Source organism: Lissotriton vulgaris, chromosome 7 (assembly GCF_964263255.1).
Source record: "Lissotriton vulgaris chromosome 7, aLisVul1.2, whole genome shotgun sequence".
Classification (NCBI taxonomy): domain Eukaryota; kingdom Metazoa; phylum Chordata; class Amphibia; order Caudata; family Salamandridae; genus Lissotriton; species Lissotriton vulgaris.
In genome coordinates, this window is record NC_141695.1 from 1159289432 (window position 1) to 1159313308 (window position 23877).

At 42.7% G+C, this 23877-nt stretch overlaps 1 protein-coding gene across 1 annotated transcript in view; it reads right to left on the minus strand.

The window, feature by feature from the left end:
- FBXO38 (F-box protein 38) overlaps positions 1–23877 on the minus strand; it is a 312552-nt gene that overhangs the window by 112071 nt on the left and 176604 nt on the right. The window contains exons 15-17 of the mRNA XM_086931615.1: positions 20794–21474; positions 3329–3429; positions 2765–2867 (exon numbers count right to left, since the gene is read on the minus strand). Of these exons, the coding sequence (XP_086787741.1) occupies positions 2765–2867; positions 3329–3429; positions 20794–21474 (885 nt within the window). The remainder of the gene's footprint in view (positions 1–2764; positions 2868–3328; positions 3430–20793; positions 21475–23877) is intronic.

Genomic DNA, 23877 nt, shown 5'->3' on the forward strand with positions numbered 1-23877 from the left:
CCTCCACCTATCGCACTCCCTCCACCTATCGCACTCCCTCCACCTATCGCACTCCCTCCATCTATCGCACTCCCTCCATCTATCGCACTCACTCTATCTTTCGCATCACCACAGCATCACTCAGGGTCACCACAACATCACTCTGCGCTACCACAGCATCACTGAACGCCACAGCATCACTCGTCGCCACCACATCACTCAGTGCCACCACAGCATCAATCTGTGCAACCATTCAACAACAACTGGTTCAAATATGTTCTCACAATGTTTCAATGCTTTATAACAAATGTCACAAAAAGATGTTAATATTTCACTTCTGTTCTTGGATTTGTGTCACAATAAAATACACTGGACATAATTAGGCTTTCCTGTTTTCAGTTTCTATTTTTGGTAAATTCTGGTGGGGTTTTTTCAGTGTTTTCATTATCTTAAAAAACAGTTTTTATCAGTGGTTACACATTTTCACGCCACTAAAAACAACAGAAAAAGTGTTTTTCCGGTGTTTATGGAACGTTTTACTTTTATTATTGATTGCTTTCTGCACTGAAAGAATATGGTATATAGACAGTGTACTTATAGTGTATATGAGGTCCAAATAGATTTTTGCAAATTAATCTTATTGTAGTACACCATACAATACTTCTTCAGTGAGTCTTTGGGTCATGTGTGCTTGCTCTTTCCTTCGCATGTAAACGTCTGTGAAAAGGCCCTCTCAGCATTCATAGCTCATTGGGCGGAGAACCATCAGCTAAGGGACACAGTTGAGAATACTCTTTCTTTGATGCCACATAAAGCATGAAATTATAAATATTTGCGTTTTAGTTCCTGTGCATCAGAAAACAGTGCACCAGAATGGACTAAAAAGTCAATAGCATCCCTCATTAACTCTTAAGATTGTAAAGATGCTTTCAGCATACCATCTAACAAGTGGCAAGGATCTACTACAGGGAATCACTTCAGCTCAGGTATCAATTTTGACAGGTCATCACACAACTTTTTTATATACGCAGCTGAATCACTGCAAATACAAACAATATCACTCTAATCTTTGTTGAACTTGGAAAGAACCTTTTTTGCAGAGCATTACAAATGACACTGCATTCCATAATTTCCAAAAGTCTGGTTTCATGTTTTCACCACTATCCCAGATGCTTGGTGATCTATATATACTTGTCACTATACCTTGCATTGAATGTTTAAAGCCTGAGGTGTTGGCAATTCATCTACTATCAATACTGACCCACTAGAAACTATGGTCTGATGTATTAAAGGTTTTTACCCATTCTCTGTGGGTAAATGTGATGACACATATTAGGAAAGATGATTATAAAAAACAGCCATTTTACTTATTAGTGAAAGAATCAAATGCAGCCAAAATATCAAATATGAGTTTGATATTTCCTAATGCTCTATAGTTTATAAAATAATTAAACTAGACCTAAAACATGAAACTAAACCCTGCATCTTTAGACCAAAGGCCACAACACTGAAAAAGTAAAAGGAAGAAGAAGCAATATTTTAGTGGCATCCCTAAAGAACAAAACTCAAGCAGAATAATGTTAGCCAGTCTTTCTTTCTGCTAGCTTGTATAACAAAGTTACATAGTATTGAACCCTTCAGGAAGAAAAAAAATGACTCTTTCAATCTAGTTTTCCTTTCTTTGAATGGCATTTAGTTTGTGGTTGTCCAGGTATTTTTTCAGTGTTTATACGTTTTCACCGGTGAGGGCTATTTGTCTTTCAGTGGGGTTTTATCAGTTATTATAGGTTTAAACCTAAAACCCCACAGCCTAGACATAATCTTCACAAAAGTTATTTACAAAAGTGTAAGCTATTGCCATTATAAATTACAATAACTTTTATTTAACTATTAATTATTGAAAAAAATAAAAGCCATCGTTATTTGTAATATCAATACATCTAAGTCACGTAAATACAACACATATTGCATTACAAATGCTACAGGTGTCACATTTGCGAAAGTTATAACTATTGGCTTTGTAAATGAGAAAGCTATTAATTTCGCTATTTTCAAAACCAACACATGAATAAAAAATGTGTCATTTACAATAGCTCAAAGATTACTAATGCGAGACCTATTGCATTGCAAATGCTTGTTTTATGGAGCCATCAACAAATACATGCACTTAATTTGATGACCAAACACAACAAAAAGAAAAGAAAAAAAACAGAACAGAACAAAATATCTCATTAAATAAATGATCCAACATTCCCTTTTGTAAACAACAACTGTTATGCTTGTATATTATATAAACCATTCGTTATTTTGTTATTTAATGCTTCCTTGATGCAAGAAGACACATGCAATCTGTTGGAGTAAAGCAGTTAGATGTCTAGAAGCTCCCAAGTGTTTATGTGCCACTTTCTCCTAAAATACACTGTCTGCAGCTATTCCGCTTGACGTTTACCTTGTTAAGGACATTCAACTCTTCCATTGACCTTTGAAGGCTTACATTTTAAAGTTGCCTTCTATTGTTACTTTTTTAATGTTTGTTCTGACTTTTTGCTTTGTTTTTTAATGTGCTACTCTGCTTTTACAACAACTCACCCTCAGGCTACAGTGTGCTTAATAACTTTTCAAATAAAAAAAGACTGTTTCTGTTAAATTTGCTTTGCAGACCTATTATCTTTGGTGCGTGCAGCCAAGAAAACAAGTAATATCTTGCTGGGGGATTCTTTTAACAGAACTGTACGGTTGTTTCACTTAACAGTTGGACAAGCTGCAAGTGAAGGTACACACTTACCATGTATGAACATCATTTTGGGACAATCCTTTAGCACAAGATCAGTGATCCCACAATTTGTTAGTGTTATACCAACCAGATTTTTGGATTTAAGAGTAAGTACCTGTTGAAAAAGTATACAGAATGAGCACAGAAAAATAGAAAATTGTAAGTTAAACATCAATTGTAGCAAATGAAATATCTAAGAGAGATACGTTGTAAGAGACTGAGGGGGTTGCATGTAAAAATATCTGCATCCAACTCAGATAGATCAGCAAACTGAAGAGGAGATCTTATAGACCACAGTAACAACTCAACAGCAAGAATTGGGGAGGAGGAGATGGAGAAAAACTTCACAGAAACCCAAGTGAATGTTAAGGCAAGGATTGGTGCAAAGGCTTGGTTAGAGTCCCGTCTGGTGACATGGCCCAGAAGGAATACAAAAGGGGAATTGGACATTCACAGACCAAACTCAAATGTGAGAGTCACGGTGATATATAGGCAGCATCTAACCATCTAAATAAATTTGAGGGGAATAAATGGAAAGCAACAAAGGTAGCATTTATGTAAAGGTGTGGTCCTTACCTGGATGTGATCATCTTCAATGACTGGGTCACTTGTGCTCGTTGACTTATCTGCGGTACGTTTCCTCTTAAGTGCCGGTCTAGGTTTTGGCGTGGTTGCATCTACAAATGTGAAATAAGGCACTCAATATCAGTCAGTTGAAGACCACCTATGGCTGAAACCATCTACTGAATCTCTATAGCTTTTTGCTAATTAGTGCACTAAATCATATATTATTAATCCATTGTTTTTTTACTGTAGAAATAGATTTTTTTAAACCATGCATCATATACAATGTTTGTCAACTGTATACATAGGCCTTTTTTCTGCTCTTCAGCTTCGCCCAAAAATAAATAATTTTAGAACTCGTGCTGATTTAAACACAGTAGTCATCCATTGCCATGCCAATAACTCAGATTGCACACACATAGACTTAGTAGACCGATACACTGCCAGGTGAACCAAAAATAAGTTTTGTTAGGACCAAGAAGAGCGCATACTAATTAGATCCAAACAGAATGTGAACTCTTTCCAATTGCCCATGATTCCTTCCAACAACCTCACTCTTTAAGCCAGGCACACCCAAGGAAATAAACAAAGGCAAAAAAGGAAAGCCGCGCGAGGCCACGCAAAAACAGAATATGAATGCGGCCTGATTCACTAACTATTCGCACTTCCAGGAGGGACTGCCCAATAATGCCCTGAGGGGCTTTGCTCAGCCCAACGTGTTGGCAATGAGGAGGCCCAGAATGGCAGGGGCACCAACAACAATACCAAGAGAGTATGGGGATGCTGCAGGAGTGCAGCAGCTCCCCTTCACCCCCAAGTAAGCTTACCCAAGAGGCAACGCTAAATTTGTAGAGTCAAAAAAAAGATAATCGCCCCAGAATATTACCTGGTTTTACAACACTCCCGCTGTTGTATCTTTTTGCGCTACAGCTGGGACTGCAGTGCCCTCTAGAGGCTGTTTTTATGGCTGCAGTTTTTCTGGTCCGATTGTTGAAACAAGCATTGGAAATGCAATAGGTCTCGCATTTGTTTGATTTTGAGCTTTTCTTGTTGTAAATGGCAATGTTTTGTACCCATGAGGTATGGAGTGTATGTATGTGGTGTGTAGTGGAATATTTTGAGTTGGATTAGAATTGTTATTTGTGGAGCACCATGAAGCATCAGGAAGGAGATTGAGGAGGTGAAGAGCAGCATGAGGCACAATGACGGAGAGTGAGAAGAGAAGCATGAAGCACAAGTAAGGAGAGTTAGGAGGAGAGCAGCTTGAGGCACAAGGAATGAGAAGAGCAGCATGAGGCATAAGGACGGAGAGTGAGATTAGCGTGAGGCAGAAGGACGGAGATTAAGGAGAAGAGCAGCGTGAGGCACAAGGACGGAGAGTGAGGAGCGGAGCAGAGTGAGTCACAAGGACGAAGAGTGAGGAGAACAGTAGTGAGGGACGCAAGGACGTAAAGTGAGGAGAAGCGCAGCACTGCATGTATAAAACCAGGTGTTGGGCTCTGCGCTGAGCCAGCAAAGCCCGTCATGATAGGTCTTAAATGTTATACTGGAGTAAGTGATTTTCTGGCATGACGTGTCAACCAGGTGTTGTTACACGTCTGCTAATTGACACATTTCCCTAGGACCGACCTGCTCACATTAGACAGCAAAGAGTGTGGTCTCAGACCAATACACAAAAACACAAGCGTGGCATAGTGGGGATTTCTGAATATTTGTAGGCACCTAATATGGGGGTATACAAATAGGATACTACATTGTTGCATATTGTTGTAAATAAATGATCTTCTGTAGCCAGCTTCAAATAAGTTACTGGAAGATGTAAAGTCCAGGTGATGCCCCACCAGGAGCAAATTCCCTGTGCTTAGCCTGCACACTCCAAATGACACTCCCAAACTCAACAGGCACCCATGCATTCCACGACATCATCAATCATCCAACATTCCAGACATCTCCAAGCACACCAACACTCATTCTGGCTGAGCAGTAGTGAAGAGATACAGAGGCAAAGGGGAAAGGCAAACAGAAGATCATAACACATCCCCCTTCCTAAGTAAACCAAAACAATAAAAGCAATTGAAAGTACATAAGGCAATCAAAATAGAAAATACATTTGATATAAAAGATGCATGAAAAGATATTGAGTAAATGAATCAAGGAACATATCAAATAAATGAAATGCATGACAATTCATTAAGCCAACGAATTCACACACCAAGAATCAAAGTGAAAGAGTTTCATGAAAAGCATCAGGCTTAGCTAATAATAAAATCCAAGTCAAACATTTCAAAAGTAAAATTAGAGAAGCTTCGTAAGAGGATGACTCCTCTTAACACAGTCGAAACAGGGAAAACCTTTCACCCACACAGGTGACAAACTCAAATACAGGTACACACCGAGAAGCTTCTTAAGAATTTGTCTTCTCCTAACATAGCACAAGCAGGGAAAACCCTTTCACCCACACAATCCAAACACTGCGGGAAACCGACACAATCATGTCAAGAAATAACTACAAATCAGTGGTTGATAAACCAAAGGCTACGGGAAAACTAGGGGTGGTATTCTATAAAGGTACATACATAGAAGCTTCATAAGAAGGTGTCTTCTCCTAACGTAGCCCAAACAGGGAAAAACCTTTTACCCACACAATCCAAACAGTGCGGGAAACCGACACAATCATGTCAACAAATAACCACAAATCAGTGGTTGAGAAACCAAAGGCTACGGGAAAACTAGGGGTGGTACTCTACCCCTAAACTCAGGGTCAAATGGGGAGAGAGACCTTACACTCACACAGAGTATATTGACAAACACACATACTACGGTAACCAGGAACACTACACACTCCCCTCCCCTTTTCCATACAATAGCAGAAGGAAAGAAATTATGAGGTACCCACTCCCCCCCTACCAAAACTGTGTATAATCATAGAACAAAAACTACAGTCTTTCACTCCGGTGAGCGACCTCTCACCCGAAGTCCTCACCCAATTTGAAGTCCTAGGCCATAAGCACCATGTAGCTGTAATCTCCTATGGTAGTTTGGGTGCTTCCATGTTTTGCCACTCTGGCTCTGTGGGAAGTCTTTCCCTGGGCCCTCCCTGGGGGCAACAGTCACCAGAGAACCATCATTGCCCGTCCCAGTCTGTCACGATCTCTTTGTCCAAATCTGAAGGGAAGTTGTCCTTACTCTATCTATGACTCTTGCTATTATTCCCTTCCAATACAGATCGCCCACTATTCCAATTCCACTCTTCTCATTTAATCGCACCGCTAACTATGAGTATAGCGAAGTCAAGAATATACTCGCTCTCTAGACACTGACACTGTCATTTTTTTTTTTTTTACTGCTAATCCTAGACTGTCATTCTTGCTGTTAGTCTTCATTTCAGATACCAGCTGGACCAGCACACCCACCAAGTGACCACGAAGACAATGAGAGGCAGAGATTCCATTCACAGGATGGCAGTGCGTTCATGTGACGCACGCGGAGTGGCTTTTGAAGCTTGAAGATCTAGATTTACATTCTCTTCAACATCCCTTTCAACTAGAGGCTGGGTCCATATGTCGTATTTGGCCCGGCCGCATTAGCGATTAGCTGAACCTACACGTTGTCCTCCTTAACTTGGCTATATATGATAAACGCCATTTTGAATGTTACGGCGGCCATCTTAGACCATGAGCGGCCTCGTGGCCGACGTGCCCTTTAGTCCGTTGTCCGTTCCACTGACCACTCTTGTTTGCCCAGCAACAGGCTATTTTTAGTACTGGTCAATCCGCACATGCGCAGCTCCCACTGACCCGTAGATCTTCAGGAATGTGCACCAAACTGACCAGCAGAGTTGTGCCCCCTCCAATGAGCTGGCAGTATTCCAAAACATGACCATATATGTCTCGAAAATGTGTCTTAACTTGTGCCGCCTATCTTTTATTGCCCCAAAACTGTATATAAAATGAGGCCGCACCGATGTTCGGTGTGATACCTCTTGCATTGCCGAAGGGTGCTGTTTGAGTGTACCACCACCCCATGGGGTCTTAATAAACTGGTTCTTTGCCTTTTACAGTTTCCGTGCCAACAGTTCTTGAGTGTGAGTGGGTTATCTCCGGAGCGTGTAGGCCTTGGGAACCCCGAAATACTTCAATTGGCGACTCTGGTGGGACTCATCGGCGACTCGGATGCCCGAAGGAGAGGTCGTGACAAAGGCTTGGAAACCCGCCATGGGCGCGCGCTGCCACGAGTGACCCGAGTCTTGGCTGCCACGGTGTTTTTTCCTTTCCTTCCGATCTGACCTTCCAGGTGGCGCCGGTCTCCGACTGAGTCTTCAAAGTGTCTGCATCGCTGAGAAAGTGCTGTTTGGCTGATTTGGCTTACAAGACCTTGGCAGTTGGAATCTGGACATTTGAGAATTTGGTAAGCTTTGTGTTCGGTAAGGTAGTCTTCGGACGCTTACTGAAGTTCTACGATTTGTGTTCGGTAAGGTAGTCTTCGGACGCTTACTGAAAATCTGTGCTTTGTGATCGGTGAGGTAGTCTTCGGACGCTTGCCGAGTCCTACGAACTTTGATTTGAGTTAGCTAACATTGTGAATTTGTGATCTTTGAACTTATATGTGTAGTGCACTTCACATAGGCAGGCATGTAGAGATGTTTCTCTAACTTTGTTTTTTTCCTTTGAGCGGCACAATCGTGTGGAGAACTGTAAGTGCCATTTTGTCCGGTGTCACGCTTTCGTGATACTTTTTGAACATGCCTGTTTTCAGCACACTCCGAGGAATGTGTGGTATTGGAGAAGGTACCTCAATTAGGTTAGCGGAATCACAACCGGCTCCCCCAGAGGGAACTCCAAATAGGGACATGTACATAAAATTTGGCCTTCCCCCTATTATGTACAGTAAATTATGGCATAAATACACCAAGGCCGGTCCTGAATTGCAATGGCCTCTACACGGGTCGTATGATTTGAGTAAAATACAATTTGTAGAGCAATGTATGTTTCAACGCAGGTCTAGACAAAACATGTTTGATTGCGTGCGAATGTGGGAGAAAGCGGCGCGTGAGCGAATGAAGCGTGAGGTTGCCTTGGCGGACAAAGAGCAGCGCAAGGCTGCTCGGGATAAGGCTTTACAGCTTGAGGAAAAGGAGGCTCAGGAGAAGAAAGAAAGGGAGGAACGGGAACGTAATTTGCAAACGACTGGTCAGTTTCCTATTCGCCGACCACTTTATCCTGTCCTTAATAATGAAATTGATGATTTTTCTTTGTTAGATCGGTCACCGCCTCCGTACGTTTCGCCGACGGCTCCGGCTGCGGATTCCGAGGATGATGGACAGGATCAGTTGAGCCAGAAGGGGGTATCGGCTCTCAGGTTTACTGCGGAGAGGTCCGCTCATTTACGCAGTTGGGCTCGTAAAGTGAATAAGCATTGTGTTACTCAGGAGCAGTTGTTAACAGAAAAGAAAGGGTGGTCGGATCTTGAATTAATGTATTTTTTGTCCAGTCTGGCGGATGAAGATGTAAACGCATATCGTGAACTTTCTGATACGCTAGAGCCTAAAGTGTTGTCGGTGTATCGTGAGAATTTAGCTAAAGGTGATTTTGATCTTTCAGATGTTGACGACCTGTTCAAGCAATTGATCAAGCTGCGGGATGAGACAACCCAATTGCGGGAGGAACGAAAACGGAGGCAAAAGGAGTCCGACAAGGAGAATAACGGGCGGGCTAAGGAGTGTTCTCTCCGTAGTTCAGATAAGAGTTCTGCGTTGCATGTTATGCCTATGCGTGAAGCCGCGCCTTTGTATGTTCCACCAAAAGGGGAAGGTACGGATGATGATAAATTGTCGAAGGATGCGAAAGGGTATTTTGTGTATAATTGGGTATACACGCCATGGAATAGAGCAGATGTCATGGCATTGAAAAATTCTTTACCTGATCTTCGGAAGAATCCGGCGGCATTTTATGAGGGGGTGGAGGGGGCTATATCGTCTTGTGTGATGACTCTTGTGGATATAGATTTGTTTTTTGGACTAATTTTACCACCTGATATGTGGAGGCAAATTCGTAAAAATAATGATGAAACGATATTGGGGGGGACATGGAAAGACATAAATGCTGCAGGTCTGGATAGAGAACCAGCATGTAAGCCTTGTCAGTTAATTCTAGACCTTCCGGCAGCTATATTGAATAAATTAAAAACGCTCGTTCCCCCCAAAAAGATTGATTGGACCATGTTAACGTCGTGCAAGCAGAAACCCGATGAAACGGTCTCAGATTTCTTTACACGCTTCGAAGAGGCGTTTCATGATTACAGTGGCCAATCTTTAACTGACGATACGGGTCGGCATTTGTTTGTAGATAAGTATGTAGCTAATCTCCTACCGGAGATTGCAAAGCGATTGAAGTCGAGTGAGAGTTCCTGGGCCACGGCGACCCCTGCGTCCTTGTTAACTATGGCTCAGTATTATGAGCGGCAGGAAGTGGAGGCTAAAGAAAGTGTAGAGAAAAAGGCGAAGGAATTGAAAACGAAGGTGATGTTGGCGCAGGTTCGGGGAACACAGGGTAGAGGGAATGATAGAGGTAGACGAGGTGGAGGAAACGCATCATATGGTCGTACGGACATTGCGGAGGATCAGTGTGCTTATTGTAAGGAGTTTGGGCATTGGGCCGAAGATTGTCCGGTACTTCGTGAGCAGCGTAGTCAGCGTGGTCGAGGAAGTGGAAGGTCCAGAGGAGGTTATACTGGAACGAGAGGTGGCGGAGGTGATCGTAGACAGGTTGAGGAGAGGGGCCGTGGCCAGGACGAACGAAATACGTTTGATAGACGGAATCAATATCAGATTTCGGAAGGAGAGAATGTGGAACACCAGGATTATGTACATGCATAGGATTGCGTAGGATGGGGTAAGGAATCAGTTGAAGTGCCGGTAGATCAGCAAGGTCCATATGTAACAGCGGGTATTTTGGGTTCTACTGATCAATTTCTAGTTGACACAGGAGCTACTCGTAGCGCTCTGTCGAAAAACTTGGTTCCGAGGGCTCCCCTGTCTGGCGAAATGATTACGTGTGTAGGGTTTGATGGCACACCCTCCCCCAGCCCATTGTCCAAGCCCCTTGCACTATGCATTGACAAATACTTTAGCTTTGGCCAATTTTTGTTATCACCTCATACCCCAGACAATATCCTGGGCATTGATTTGCTTAAATATTTTCGAGCAACAATACGCTGCGCTCCAGAGGGAGTGCGGGTTATTCTGAACGACAATTACCCTGACCCTGATGATTGCCCTGACCCTGACAGATTTTATGCCATTTTAGACATCCCTGCTTTGGCTTCCCTGCCGCACACGTTGTGGGCGACCTCAGATACGGATGTGGGAGAGATGCGCATTCCACCAATACACATTACTGTCAAGGAGGGGGCCCCTCTACCACGAGTGCCACAGTATAAGATTTCGAAAGAAGGTGAAATTGCACTGACACATATTGTTCAGGACTTGATTTCTGCAGGGGTGGTGGAGGAGGTCCCTTATAATGTTTGTAATAGCCCTATTCTACCGATTCTTAAGAGAGACTCAGATGGCAAGATCTACCGATTTATTATTGATTTGCGTGAGATAAATAAAATTGTCATTCCCCAATACCCGGTGGTGTCTGATATCACGACTTTGCTTACTTTGGTTCCACCGACGGCCACCACCTTTAGCGTTATTGACTTAAAGAATGCGTTCTTTTCCATCCCTGTGCACCCAGATAGCAGATATCTGTTTGGTTTTACGCTCAATAATAAATCGTATAGATTTTGTCGTGTTCCCCAAGGTTATACTGAAAGCCCTAGTATCTACAGCCAGGCTTTGAAACGACAACTAGATTCCTTTAAATTGCAGTCTGGCGTTGCGCTCATCCAGTACGTGGATGACCTCCTGCTTGCCGCCGACTCCTATGCACAATGTGAACAGAGTACGCTGGCATTACTTTCCTTTTTGGCACAAAACAATCACAAGGTTTCCAAGAAAAAGCTTCAATACTGTAGACCCCAGGTGACCTACCTCGGTCATCTGTTGTCTAAGGAGGGGCGGGCATTAACATCTGATCGAATTCAAGCAATTTTAGACACACCAGTCCCCCGCACGCAGAGAGATGTGCGTGCCTTCATAGGGTTGACGTCCTTTTGTAGGCAATGGATTATGGGTTTTTCACATATCATAAAACCTTTGCTAGCATTACTGTCCAAAGCTACACCGATGCCTCTTGAGTGGACAGATGACTGTCAGAAAGCTTTTGAACAGTTGAGGCAGGCCCTTTGTTCCGCACCCGTGTTAGGAACACCAGACTACACGAAACTTTTCACATTGTACGTGCACGAGAACGATGGGTGCGCGTTGTCAGTGTTAGTGCAGTTACACGGGGATAAGCAGAGACCATGTGCATACTTCTCTGCCATTTTGGATCCTGTAGCACGAGGGTTGCCTGGGTGTTTTCGAGCGGTTGCAGCAACAGCAGTAGCCATACGACAGAGTGAGGGCATAGTGTTATCACACAAATTGTTGGTGTTAGTCCCTCACGCAGTAGATGCCCTGTTGAATCAAACAAAGACCCAATACCTCACGAGTGCACGACTTACAGGATACGAGCTGACACTCTTAGCGCCACACATAACATTGAAAAGATGTGCTACTTTGAACCCTGCCACCTTATTGCCCTATCCGGCCGAGGAGGGTCAGGAAGAAAAACATCATGACTGTGTTTTCCTGACTGAGGAACAGACAAAGGGTCGTGTTGACTTACAGGATGTGCCACTTCCTGATGTGGATGGGGAACTGTGGGTTGATGGATCGTGTTTAAGGCTGCCAGATGGTACGACTTCCGCAGCATATGCGATCACGACGCTTAAGACAGTGGTAGAAACAGCTAGGATACCACAAAAATCGGCTCAGGCAGCAGAGCTGATAGCTTTAACAAGAGCCTGCGAATTGAGTGCCGGATTATGTGTGAACATATACACGGACAGCCGGTATGCCTTTGGAGTGGCCCATGACTTCGGGCTTCTTTGGAGGGAACGCGGGTTTTTGACATCACACGGAGAGCACATTATGCACGGAGAGCTAGTGCGTGATCTCTTAAATGCGTTGCTTGGCCCTAAGAAAGTAGCAATAGTGAAGTGCAGTGCCCATAAAAAGATTACGGATAAAGTGGGTCAAGGAAATGCCTTTGCAGACAGTATAGCAAGGCAAACGGCTATGTCCCGAACTAGCTCCCCCATGTACGTGGTACAATCACAGGCTGAGCGATGGAGTGATGCTAGAGTAGAGATACGGGATATTCAAAAATCAGCCACAGAATCTGAACTTGCGGCTTGGGCAGTGGATGGGGTACTAGATGACGAGGGTTGTTGGAGAAGCAAAGACATGGAGAAGTGGAAATTGCCTGCGGCTTACTTACAGGCGATGGTCCAGATGACACATGGACTGGCCCATGTCGGAGCTCTTGCAATCACTCGGCTTTTAACACGAGTTTGGGAACATCCCGAGATTGCGAATACTGCAAAGAGAGTAGTGCAGACCTGCCTGGTATGCTTGCAACACAATCCTGGAAAGGGGACCCATACTCCGAAAGGAGGGTTCGTTCCACCTTCTGCACCGTTTGAAGTGCTTCAAATGGATTACATCCAACTCGAGCGCTGCAATAACCTGAAGTACGTCCTAGTGGTGGTGTGTGCTTTTAGCAAGTGGGTTGAGGCCTACCCCACGAAAGACAATACAGCTTTGACAACAGCCAAGGTGTTGCTTAAGGAATTCTTTCCTCGCTTTGGAGTTTGCAAATTTCTGTGGAGCGATAATGGGCCCCATTTTGTTGGAAAGATTGTGGAATATGTACTGAAGGGGTTAGGGATTCAGCAAAAGTTCCACGCTGTATTCCACCCTCAGTCAGCAGGTTTGGTCGAGCGGTACAATGCCACGTTGAAGCTTAAGCTGGCCAAAATTGTGGCGTCTACATCGTTGAAGTGGCCAGATGCGTTGCCGCTAGCACTACTATCTCTTAGATCAGTACCCCACTCACGAACTGGCCTTACGCCCTATGAGGTGGTGTTTGGCCGCCCTATGAATATCTGGGGGGTGCCCAAGCCGCGATTAATACATGATGTGCCTTGTGTTATGATGAATGATTATTTGGCACGATTAACAAATGATTTGCTCTCTATTCATCAACAGGTTCGAGAAGCGCTCCCTGATAACTCTACTGGAGAGGGCCACGATCTTCGTCCTGGTGACCATGTAATGGTCCGCTCGTTTGAGAGAGCAAGCAGTCTGGAGCCCAGGTGGAAGGGCCCCGAGCAGGTCCTCCTGGCGACCCGCACCGCAGTACGAGTGACAAATAGGAAGCGGTGGGTGCATTCGACACATTGTCGCCGTGTCTCTCCGGATCTGGTGACTCCTGCTGTGTTGACTGATTATAAGGAGATCTTGGAGAAAGAAAAGAGCCCAGCTGTGACGTCGGCCGAAGTGGAGGGAGCCTTCCCGGACCAATCTGCTACCGGAAGAGAGCGCTACGATCTACGTCCACGATAAGAAGATTTTTGTTCCTTTTTATGACTGGTTGGTTACCGCTCCAGGTTTGTGAAACGGAAACCGGGAATTCCAAGGGGGGGGATCAGTTCTGCCAGAGTAGCGACACCCGTCTTGGCCCGGAGAAGAAAACAACGGCTACCTCGGAGTTCAGCACCGCATTTTTCTTTTTTAGGTATACACATACGTGTATCTGAGACTTTGCACGAACATTCTTGAACTATGGCACCAACGGCATCTCGTGATAAGAAAATATTGGGTGCCTTTCTCTTTGTTTTGACCATTGTGGTGATAGCTGTTATAGCCTGGGTAGTCGAACTTGTGGTGCCTGTACGTGAACATTTGCTGCCGACTACCCCGGCACCGTCTGAACATTTTCATTTTACATTGCCTTTCCATGAAGAGCGCCATCGCCAAACGTATTTAAATAACAGCTTCATTCAGATTCTTCACCACACGCATAATATGACCAATACCTCTAATTGCTGGGTGTGTGGAATGTTGCCTGGGCACCAGAAGAGAGGGGGCACCCCACTTATTCCACTCCCGTTTTCACACAATGGGTCATGCAACGCCTGGTACACCCTCCTTTTTACTCTGAGATGGCCAACTAAAGGGGGGGTGCTTTTCCGTTTGAATAAAGTATGTTCCCATGACAAGGATGGGTTTCCCCGGGCTGAGGGCACGCGTTTCGAATGGGAAGAGTATAAGCCTGACAATGTATCTGCCCCACGCGTATATAGCAATCAGCGAAATGTGAATGTATCTAGTGCTCATGTCATAAATGTCATTGCTACAAAAGCCGATTTATGTATTAGAAACAAGGGCACGATTGCAGTGGGGAAAAGTGAATGTAACATTACTCTCACGTTTGATAGCCCGAATGGCATTTCATTTGTTGCATCTCGAAATACATACTTTATCTGTGGAACGAAGGGGTACCATCAGCTTCCGGTGGGGTGGTTGGGCACGTGCTACGTATCGTTTGTGCTACCTCCTGTATTCATTGCTCCTCCAATGTACCACAACGATTATACATTGTACCACGATTTTGTTTTGAACAGGGTTAAACGAACTGTTGCCCTAGAGGACATTGATCAAACGGACACTGCATTACAACAGTATGTGGATTTTAATCTGGGACTATTCTCCTTTGTGGGGGCTGCGTTGAACAGCCGGAAAATCAGACGACTGACACGCGTTGTCGAGGCTGTTGCGAATGACACTGCTGTTGCCCTGGGGAATATTACCGAGGAACTACAGATTTCCAGAATTGTCACCCTCCAAAATCGAATGGTGTTGGACGTTGTTTTGGCTGATCGCGGGGGGGCATGTAGAATAATCGGAAGCAGCTGTTGCGTATACGTCCCGGACAATTCTCCATCTGTGTATGATGCTATTTCCAAGCTGCATAAAATAGCTGCTGAAATACACCCGGACAATGGAACTTGGACACTTTCAGGATGGTTCTGGTCCATGATTGCAACTTGGGGCTGGAAACTGCTGACAATTCTTTGTATACTTGTGGGAGCAATGTTTTTTATATGCTTATGTATTCAATGTGGCCCAGCCTTATGTTCAATGTGTTTATCAGCTTGCTTACCATCAAGGCGAGCTCTTGCCCATGACAAAATGATGCTGCACAAAGAGGTGACACAAATTATGTTAATAGACATCGAGGACGAACATTCTGATTATGTTCATTATGAGGTAGATTCAGCTAAACGCTAAAAGGGTCGTCTGTCGTATTTGGCCCGGCCGCATTAGCGATTAGCTGAACCTACACGTTGTCCTCCTTTACTTGGCTATATATGATAAACGCCATTTTGAATGTTACGGCGGCCATCTTAGACCATGAGCGGCCTCGTGGCTGACGTGCCCTTTAGTCCGTTGTCCGTTCCACTGACCACTCTTGTTTGCCCAGCAACAGGCTATTTTTAGTACTGGTCAATCCGCACATGCGCAGCTCCCACTGACCCGTAGATCTTCAGGAATGTGCACCAAACTGACCAGCGGAGTTGTGCCCCCTCCAATGAGCTGGCAGTATTCCAAAACATGACCATATATGTCTCGAAAATGTGTCTTAACTTGTGCCGCCTATCTTTTATTGCCCCAAAACTGTATATAAAATGAGGCCGCACCGATGTTCGGTGTGATACCTCTTGCATTGCCGAAGGGTGCTGTTTGAGTGTACCACCACCCCATGGGGTCTTAATAAACTTGTTCTTTGCCTTTTACAGTTTCCGTGCCAACAGTTCTTGAGTGTGAGTGGGTTATCTCCGGAGCGTGTAGGCCTTGGGAACCCCGAAATACTTCACATAGGTACTATAGTGCAAAAAAAATTACAACATTTTTCTGTGTTTAGTGGTGTAGACATAGGTAGAGCCTTGGCAGAACGCCGACGGTAAGCCAAGAATGCCACAGTATTTGACCATCTTTTCATATTTATTTTTGTAATTGATTTCACTATAGCCTCTCTTTTTGGGGAAAAGGGAGGCTGGCTTATTGAATCTCGAAGATCTTAGAGCAGCAAAACCATGACTACTAGTAAGTAACTGGTTTATTTTGCAGCGTGAAGCGTCCTAGATCACGTAGGTGTGGTCTAGGAATTCTGACTAAGCAGCAGAATACTAATCAATTCCTGCAACACTGACTTTGCGGTGGTTACTCAGCTATTACCTTAACAGGGGCTTGACAGGGGCTTGACTCCCCTCCTTCCAATTAAGCCTCCTCATAATTGGAGTCTCCCTCTTACTCAAGCCATCGGGCCACTGAAGCTCCTAGACCACACCTAGGTGGGTGGTCCCTTGATGATAATCGAAGGCTTATCCCTCTCAGACACCGACCATTCCAAATGCCGTGCACGACCAGGATTTGTTTTGCTGAATACTACATGATCACAACTCTGTCCTGATGATCTCAATTTCTTGAGATTGAAAAGCCATCGACCCCTTTAGAACTACACTCCTTAATTTAAAAAAAAAGTATTAATGAGTTTCGCTCATGTTGAATGCGATGTATATTCTAAAAAATATTTCCTTCACTCACCACATCACGTTCCTTTTTACTATATTGTGAGCACTGGATCTATAATCCCCCTGTTATGATAATATAAATATTGTTAACTAAATTCACCATCTTACAATGTTCACATGTCCCTTCCAAGATTTATTTCGAGAAGTGCCTTTTGCCAGAGGCTAATTAATTTAAACATTCATTTTCTTGAGATCCTATATCTCTTCCAGGACTGATTGGCTGTGTATGAACCATTGTGCTCACCTGAGATAGTCTGCCTGGGCGTTATCCACTCTTTGCACATGGTGTATTATTAATTGTGTGTGTTATTGGGGCAGAACAAAAAATCATCATGATCTGCTGACTGAGACCACGAGTTACCATCCTTAAGGGCTTCGTGAGAAGAAAGATGTTAAATGGATTAACGTCAGGGATGGTTCAGAAAGTGACATTCAGGTTCTTTTTCACTGCAATTAATCTAAAGAATAAGCAATGCCAATGGGTATGGTATGGGTATGGCTTCTAAGGTGCATTTTCTTGAGATCATATATCTCTTCCAGGGCTGATTGGTCATGTATGAACCATTGTGTTCTACTGTGCTAATCGGCCTGGGCGTTATCCACTCCTTGCACATGGTGTAATATTAACTGAGTGTCTTGCTATTGACAACTTGCAAATGTACTGAGCTATTCTGAACAGTGAAAACTGAACGGTCACTCCTGCTTGTTTAGGTAAAACATAGCAGTTGTTTTCTCTGTAGGAATTTGGACTTTTCTCTTGCTCTGGCCCTGGCATGCCTTCATAGCTAGGAAAATGTTTATACCTCCAGGTACTTGATTGCATGGTAGCCTCTTGGTTGAACCATATCGCTCTTAATTTCAGTTGTCAGAGATCTTTGATGCATATATTGTTACATTGTTATGATGGCCTGTTACAAATAAATTGCGAGGTCTTCCTTCCGCATGATTTCTGTGGTCTACCACTTTAATACCTTGGTGTATTTCTGCGAGAACCACTGGAAACTACCATTTCCCTTTAGTTTGTGAGCCACTGACTGTTCAACCTTTCTTGAAGGTGTTTCACTTGTAACCATTGTTTGGGATCAATTATATACATACAGCCATCATGCACAGCAGCGTGATCACTGTTCTCACCATCGGAGATAGAGATCTACGGTAAAGCTAAGCCTGTCCTTCCAATGCTTGTATTTTCATCGGATATGCAGTTGCTTTTAGAGCACAGAACCCTACCCTCGTGAAAGTCTTTTGAATCTCTGGGGAAGGGGATGGATTTTTCCAAACTATCCAAAACATAAGTGGTGATAAAGGTGAATAACCTTTAACAGAATTTTCTTGCACTGCTTTAATGTCCTCGCCCTTAACAGCTAATGGTCTAGATAGGGATACACATGAATACATTGGTTTTCTGAGGTGTGCTGCAACCACTGGTATTTTGATAAACATGCTTGAATGCAGACTTTAGGAGAAAGGGTAACAGTTGATAATGCATCCTATTTAACACAAACCTTTGGTAGATTTTGTGTACTTTGCAAACTTAATATGTGGGAGAACTTACTTTGTGGATAGAGGATTTTCGGCGTATAACAGGTAGGAAGGAGACAGGAAATTACCAGAGGTATTATATAAACATCATAAGTCCAGATCACTGAAGAGACAGATGTTCATCAACGTTTGGAAGGTACAACATTCAAGTGAGGGGTGTAATTCTTTTATTTAGCAGTTCATGGAACATGTATTAAGCTAGATGACGCGTTACATACACAAGAATACATGCACAATATAGTGCAAACACAGGACCATGAAAGGGTATTGCCTGTTTATTGCTCTCCCGACATTGTGAGCACATGTGGGTGGGTCAAATGTATATTTCCCACCTGGAGCGGACACCCGGATGTATTACAAAATGGTTGCAATAGAAGGTGCCTTGGTGACAAATTTTTGCCCAAGTTCACTCATAATGAGATCCAGATTGTGATGTACTGAAGCTGCTGAATTTGTACTAGCAAAACTAACGTCTAGTAGACAAAACATATTAATATGAAAGAAGAAAATAACAAAAATGGAAAGACAGATGGTGTTAGGCCATGATGCTGCATCAGAATTAGATGGCAAAAAGAAACTTCTCATTAATCGACCTCTTGCAGAAATCTAAGCAGAGAGTGTACAGGCAAAGACTGAATAGTGAAAGATAAGACAGGTACATTGATGTTGTGGCTGCTGATTTCGTATTCAGGTCCTACACATGTGGTGCCTGTGAATGACACTTTGGGTGAAGCAATGTACATGCACTTTGCTATCAATGAACAAAAGTGGAATGGTGCACCCATAAGCGAATAGAACGAGTCCAGGTCCTGCCTGCTCCAACAAATGAGACAACCTCACTCATCCTGCAGCTGTGCAACCAGACTCATCCTGAGGGTCAGATCCTTCCGCCACCAAGTTTGGAGACACCAGGACCCCAAGAACAGCCCTTCAACAATACCTGAGGCACTGGGCCACATGCAGAAACCAAGGCTAGTTTAGTGTCCAGCCTGAACATCAACACCATCAAGACCGACCTGCCGACATGGGGCTTCCGCACCTGAGCGGCCATCAACAAGGGTGCCCTGCTGAAAGAATTACTGTGTAAAAGCACATTTTTGGGACATTTTGGCTTGATTGTAAAAAATGATAACTCAAAAAGGACTTATCTAATTCTGAAGATCTTGGTATTAAAAATAATTTCAAAATCCTACTTGTTAATCTAAATTAGTCTTGAGTTTCCTCTTGAGTGTGCAGCTCATTTATTGACTGTGGGTGTACAACAAATGCTTAACACAACCCTCTGATAAGCCTAAACTGCTCGCCTACACTACCATAAAAGAGCATTTGGGATTAATAATTTGAGTCCTGTAAGTCTTTAAGGGTTGTCTGAACTTTCTACGTAGTGTACCTCATTTTGGGACATTACCTAAAAAGGTCAGTTTCCTATAGAAGGGGCATGCTGAGAGCATTCCATCTAAATAGCAATTCAATTCGAGATGTGACCAAAATCCGGTCACAAAACTCTGAAATTTTTTCGATTCCCAAGTTGGAATGGTAAGTCATTTGTAAAAGTATGGTAGACAAAAGGTTTGCTGGAAATAGGCAGTGGTCCAGAGGAACATTACTAACTTTAAAACAATAAAAAAAATAGAACAGCACCTTTTCCTTTCTTATTAAAAAGCAATCACACATATGGTAATTTGCTGACCCTAGCAGACCACCACCCCTTCAATGGTCACCAATCGTAGTAAGTCGCAATTTGTGACTTTTTTCCATTTACATTCATGAGACATGTCCGACTGCCACTCACTCCGAATTTAAAAAATCAACCTAAAAGCACACAGGTCATTCTTAGAATTCTTTAGCAGTCGCACATTGCAATCAGATTTTTGTAACAAGTTTTTAGTACATCAGACCTCATGTTAGTTAAGAAAATAAATCCTTAATTTGAAAGAAAACATAAAAGAAGCATCTGCTGAAGTGTTACTGTGACTCCGAAACAACTTGCATTGCAGCTTAGAACTGCTCCTACATGGAGCAAATCCTAAATGCCTCACCACACCACAATCTGGTTACAATCCTAGAACGCATTCCTTCTCTCACCTGGCTAACCCCACAACGACACACTGTTTCATCACTTGAGCGTCATATCTTCAGTTCTTCTTATAAACATAACTGAATGCCTCTATTCACTGCTACATACATTTTTCCTATGCACAGAAACTTCTGCATACTGCAATTTATGAACACTTTCAATATCAGGTTTTTTTTAAAATCCCAAACATTCTGACAATGTTCTAGCATGGATATGCTATGATGTATTGCACACTAAGCAGTTTGCTTCTTATAGGATTCAAATTTCTTACCTGAATCAGATAGCAGTGGGACATGGGACAGCCGGCTCTGTGCTCGTGTCAGTGGCCTGTGAAAGTTCTCATTGCAGTCTCTCCAGCAACTCCTTGTTGGAGTTATGCAGCTTGCCTCTCCAAGAGGCTGGCAGTTTCCCACCCGTGTTCTCTCCCCATGCACCAACTCTTGAGACCTGCAGTACACTGGAGTCCTGTGTGATGGTTCAGGGCCATTAGAAGAGCAGAGGCCACTTGACAGCCGCTCAACTTCAGAGCACCCACTAGTCCTTCCTTGCTCCCGAGACCTACTCCGGGGGCAGCTGTTGCATATTGAGCACACTTCCTGGCCCCTATCTGTTCGGGCACTTAGGCCTTCTGTTGTGCTCCTAGAACAGCTGCAGCGCTGAGTAGACTGGTTCAAATCTGAATGGGTACCATTGTGTGCTCTGGCAGAGTCCTGATTATGGGACACTGAACTAGAGGAGTTTGTGGGTTCTTCTGCCACAGTACCAGTGTCTTTACTCCGGCTTTTCTCAGGTGTGTCACTTGCTGCTTTCATGTCGGCTTTGATTTGTTCACTTGTTACCTGGCAGCCTTTCTCACAGCTGCTCTCCTCAACTGGTGCCAACTGCTTTGCTTGTTCCACATGATTGCTGCTACACCTTCTCCGCAACGGGGCTTTTCCTTTACCACTTACGCCTGTGTTGTAATGAAATTAGAGGTTAGACAACTTTAATCAGGAACAATTTAACATAAATTTGCAATGTTTTGAGAGGAATAGGAATTCTTCAATTCAAATACAATTTATTCCAACAGATGAATCAAATAAAAAGCCTTTTAAGGGAAAACATTTTATGCCCTGCTTAGCGAATGGTAGTTGGCTTATTGTCATCCCTGGGTCAGTCCAACAGTCTGCTTTCAAACAGAAGAGAGTTTCCATACCTGGACCAGGACCTTACCTCTATCTGCCGGAAAAACTAATGGCTACAAAGAGGCTGCTTCAGGGAGCTGTGTACTGAAAAGATCCTTGACCAACTATGAGATACTGAACACTGAAAACCCAACTGTCGTAAGACTGCTGAACCTTTTTTAAACTTCTCATAACGATTCAATGATCCCCACATCACAGAGGTAATTAGTCAAACCGAGGTAACTGACTTTTGCATTGCCTATATGGCTGTGTGATGTGTGTCTGTTTCTAAGAAAAATCTTAATGCATAGCTCTCTCCTAGCAAATATTTAGGGTGAAGACAATTACAATAAATCAATTATTATCTTGTTAAAAGTGTGTCCATTTTGATCTGCTGTATTATTTATCACTTTCATTTTGCTATATATTACTTACCAATTTAGATAACCTATTAGCAAAAAATTGAATCCTGGAGTACTCTACACTGCCCATGTAAGGTCTAAATAATAGCAAACCCCTTTTGTTGACTGGTAATAGAAGGTTGAGCACTTCCCCTTCCTGTCCTGTGTCCCTCCCCTCTCAAAAAAGGAACATCTTTTAATATATATATATATATATTTGGGTGAAGAAATGTGGAAATCATTTGTCAGTTTGTACGTAGATAAACTCATATGTGATACCACTGCAACACTTAGACCAATTGCTCTATAAATTAAAAGTTTGAAAAGCAGTTTCTTTCCTTTTACAAAATGATTAACAAGCATTTGCAATGCAATAGGTCTCGCATTAGGAAAGTTTGAGCTATTGGTATTGTAAATGACAATTTTTTTTATTTATGTTTTGTTTTTGAAAATAGCTAAATTAATAGGTTTGTCATTTACAATGCCAATAGTTATAACTTTCACAAATGTGACACCTATAGCATTTGTAATGCAATATGTGTTGTATTTACGTGACTTACATGTATTGATATTACAAATAACAATGGCTTTTAATTTTTTTTCAATAATTAATAATTAAATAAAAAAGTTATTGTAATTTATAATGGCAATAGCTTAAAGTTTTGTAAATAACGTTTGCGAAGATTATGTTCAGTGTATTTTATACTGTGACGAAAATCCAAGAACAGAAGTGAAATATTAACATCTTTTTGTTAGATTTGTAATAAAGCTTGAAACATCGAGAGAACATATTTGAACCAGGTGTAGTTGAATGGTTGCACAGATTGATGCTGTGGTGGCACTGAGTGATTTGATGGCAAACGAGTGATGCTGTGGCATTCAGTGATGCTGTGGTAGCGCATAGTGATGTTGTGGTGCCCCCTGAGTGATTCTGTGGTGGTGCGGAGTGATGCTGTATGCTATGCTACATTTTGCTATCCTATGTTTTGTTATGGTATGCTATGTTTTGCTATCCTATGCTTTGATTTGTTATGCTATGCTAGGTTTTATTATGTTATGCTTGGTTTTGCTATGCTATGCTTTGTTATGCTATGCTATGTTTTGTTGTGTTTGGTATGCTATGTTTTGCTATGCTATTATATGTTTTGTTTTGTTAAGCTATGCTATGTTTTGTTGTGTTTTGCTATGTTTTGTTATGCTATGTTTTGTTATGTTATGCTATCTTTAGTTTTGCTATCCTATGCTTTGTATTGTTATGCTATGCTATGTTTTGTTGTGTTTTGCTATGCTATGTTTTGTTATGCTATGTTTTGTTATGCTATGTTTTGTTATGCTATGTTTTGTTATGCTATGTTTTGTTATGCTATGTTTTGTTATGCTATGTTTTGTTGTGTTTTATTATGCTATGCTATGTTGTGTTGTGTTTTGTTATGCTGTTTTGTTATGCTATGCTATGATTTGTTATGCTATGTTTTGTTATGCTATGCCAAGATTTGTTTTGTTCTGCTATGCTATGATTTGTTATGCTATGTTTTGTTATGCTATGCTAAGCTTTGTTTTGTTATGCTATGCTATGTTTTGTTGTGTTTCGTTATGTTATGCTATGTTTTGCTATGCTTTGCAATGCTATGTTTTGTTAGGAGTAGTTTCTGTCCTGTAACTCTAGTTCTGTAGTAGGGGTATCTCTGTTATAGTCATAATCTAGTGAATAGTCCCGCCCATGTGCGTGGACCCCGGCAATCAAAAATAATCTCTTAAGTTGTCAAATCATGCAGAAAATGCAAAGACACT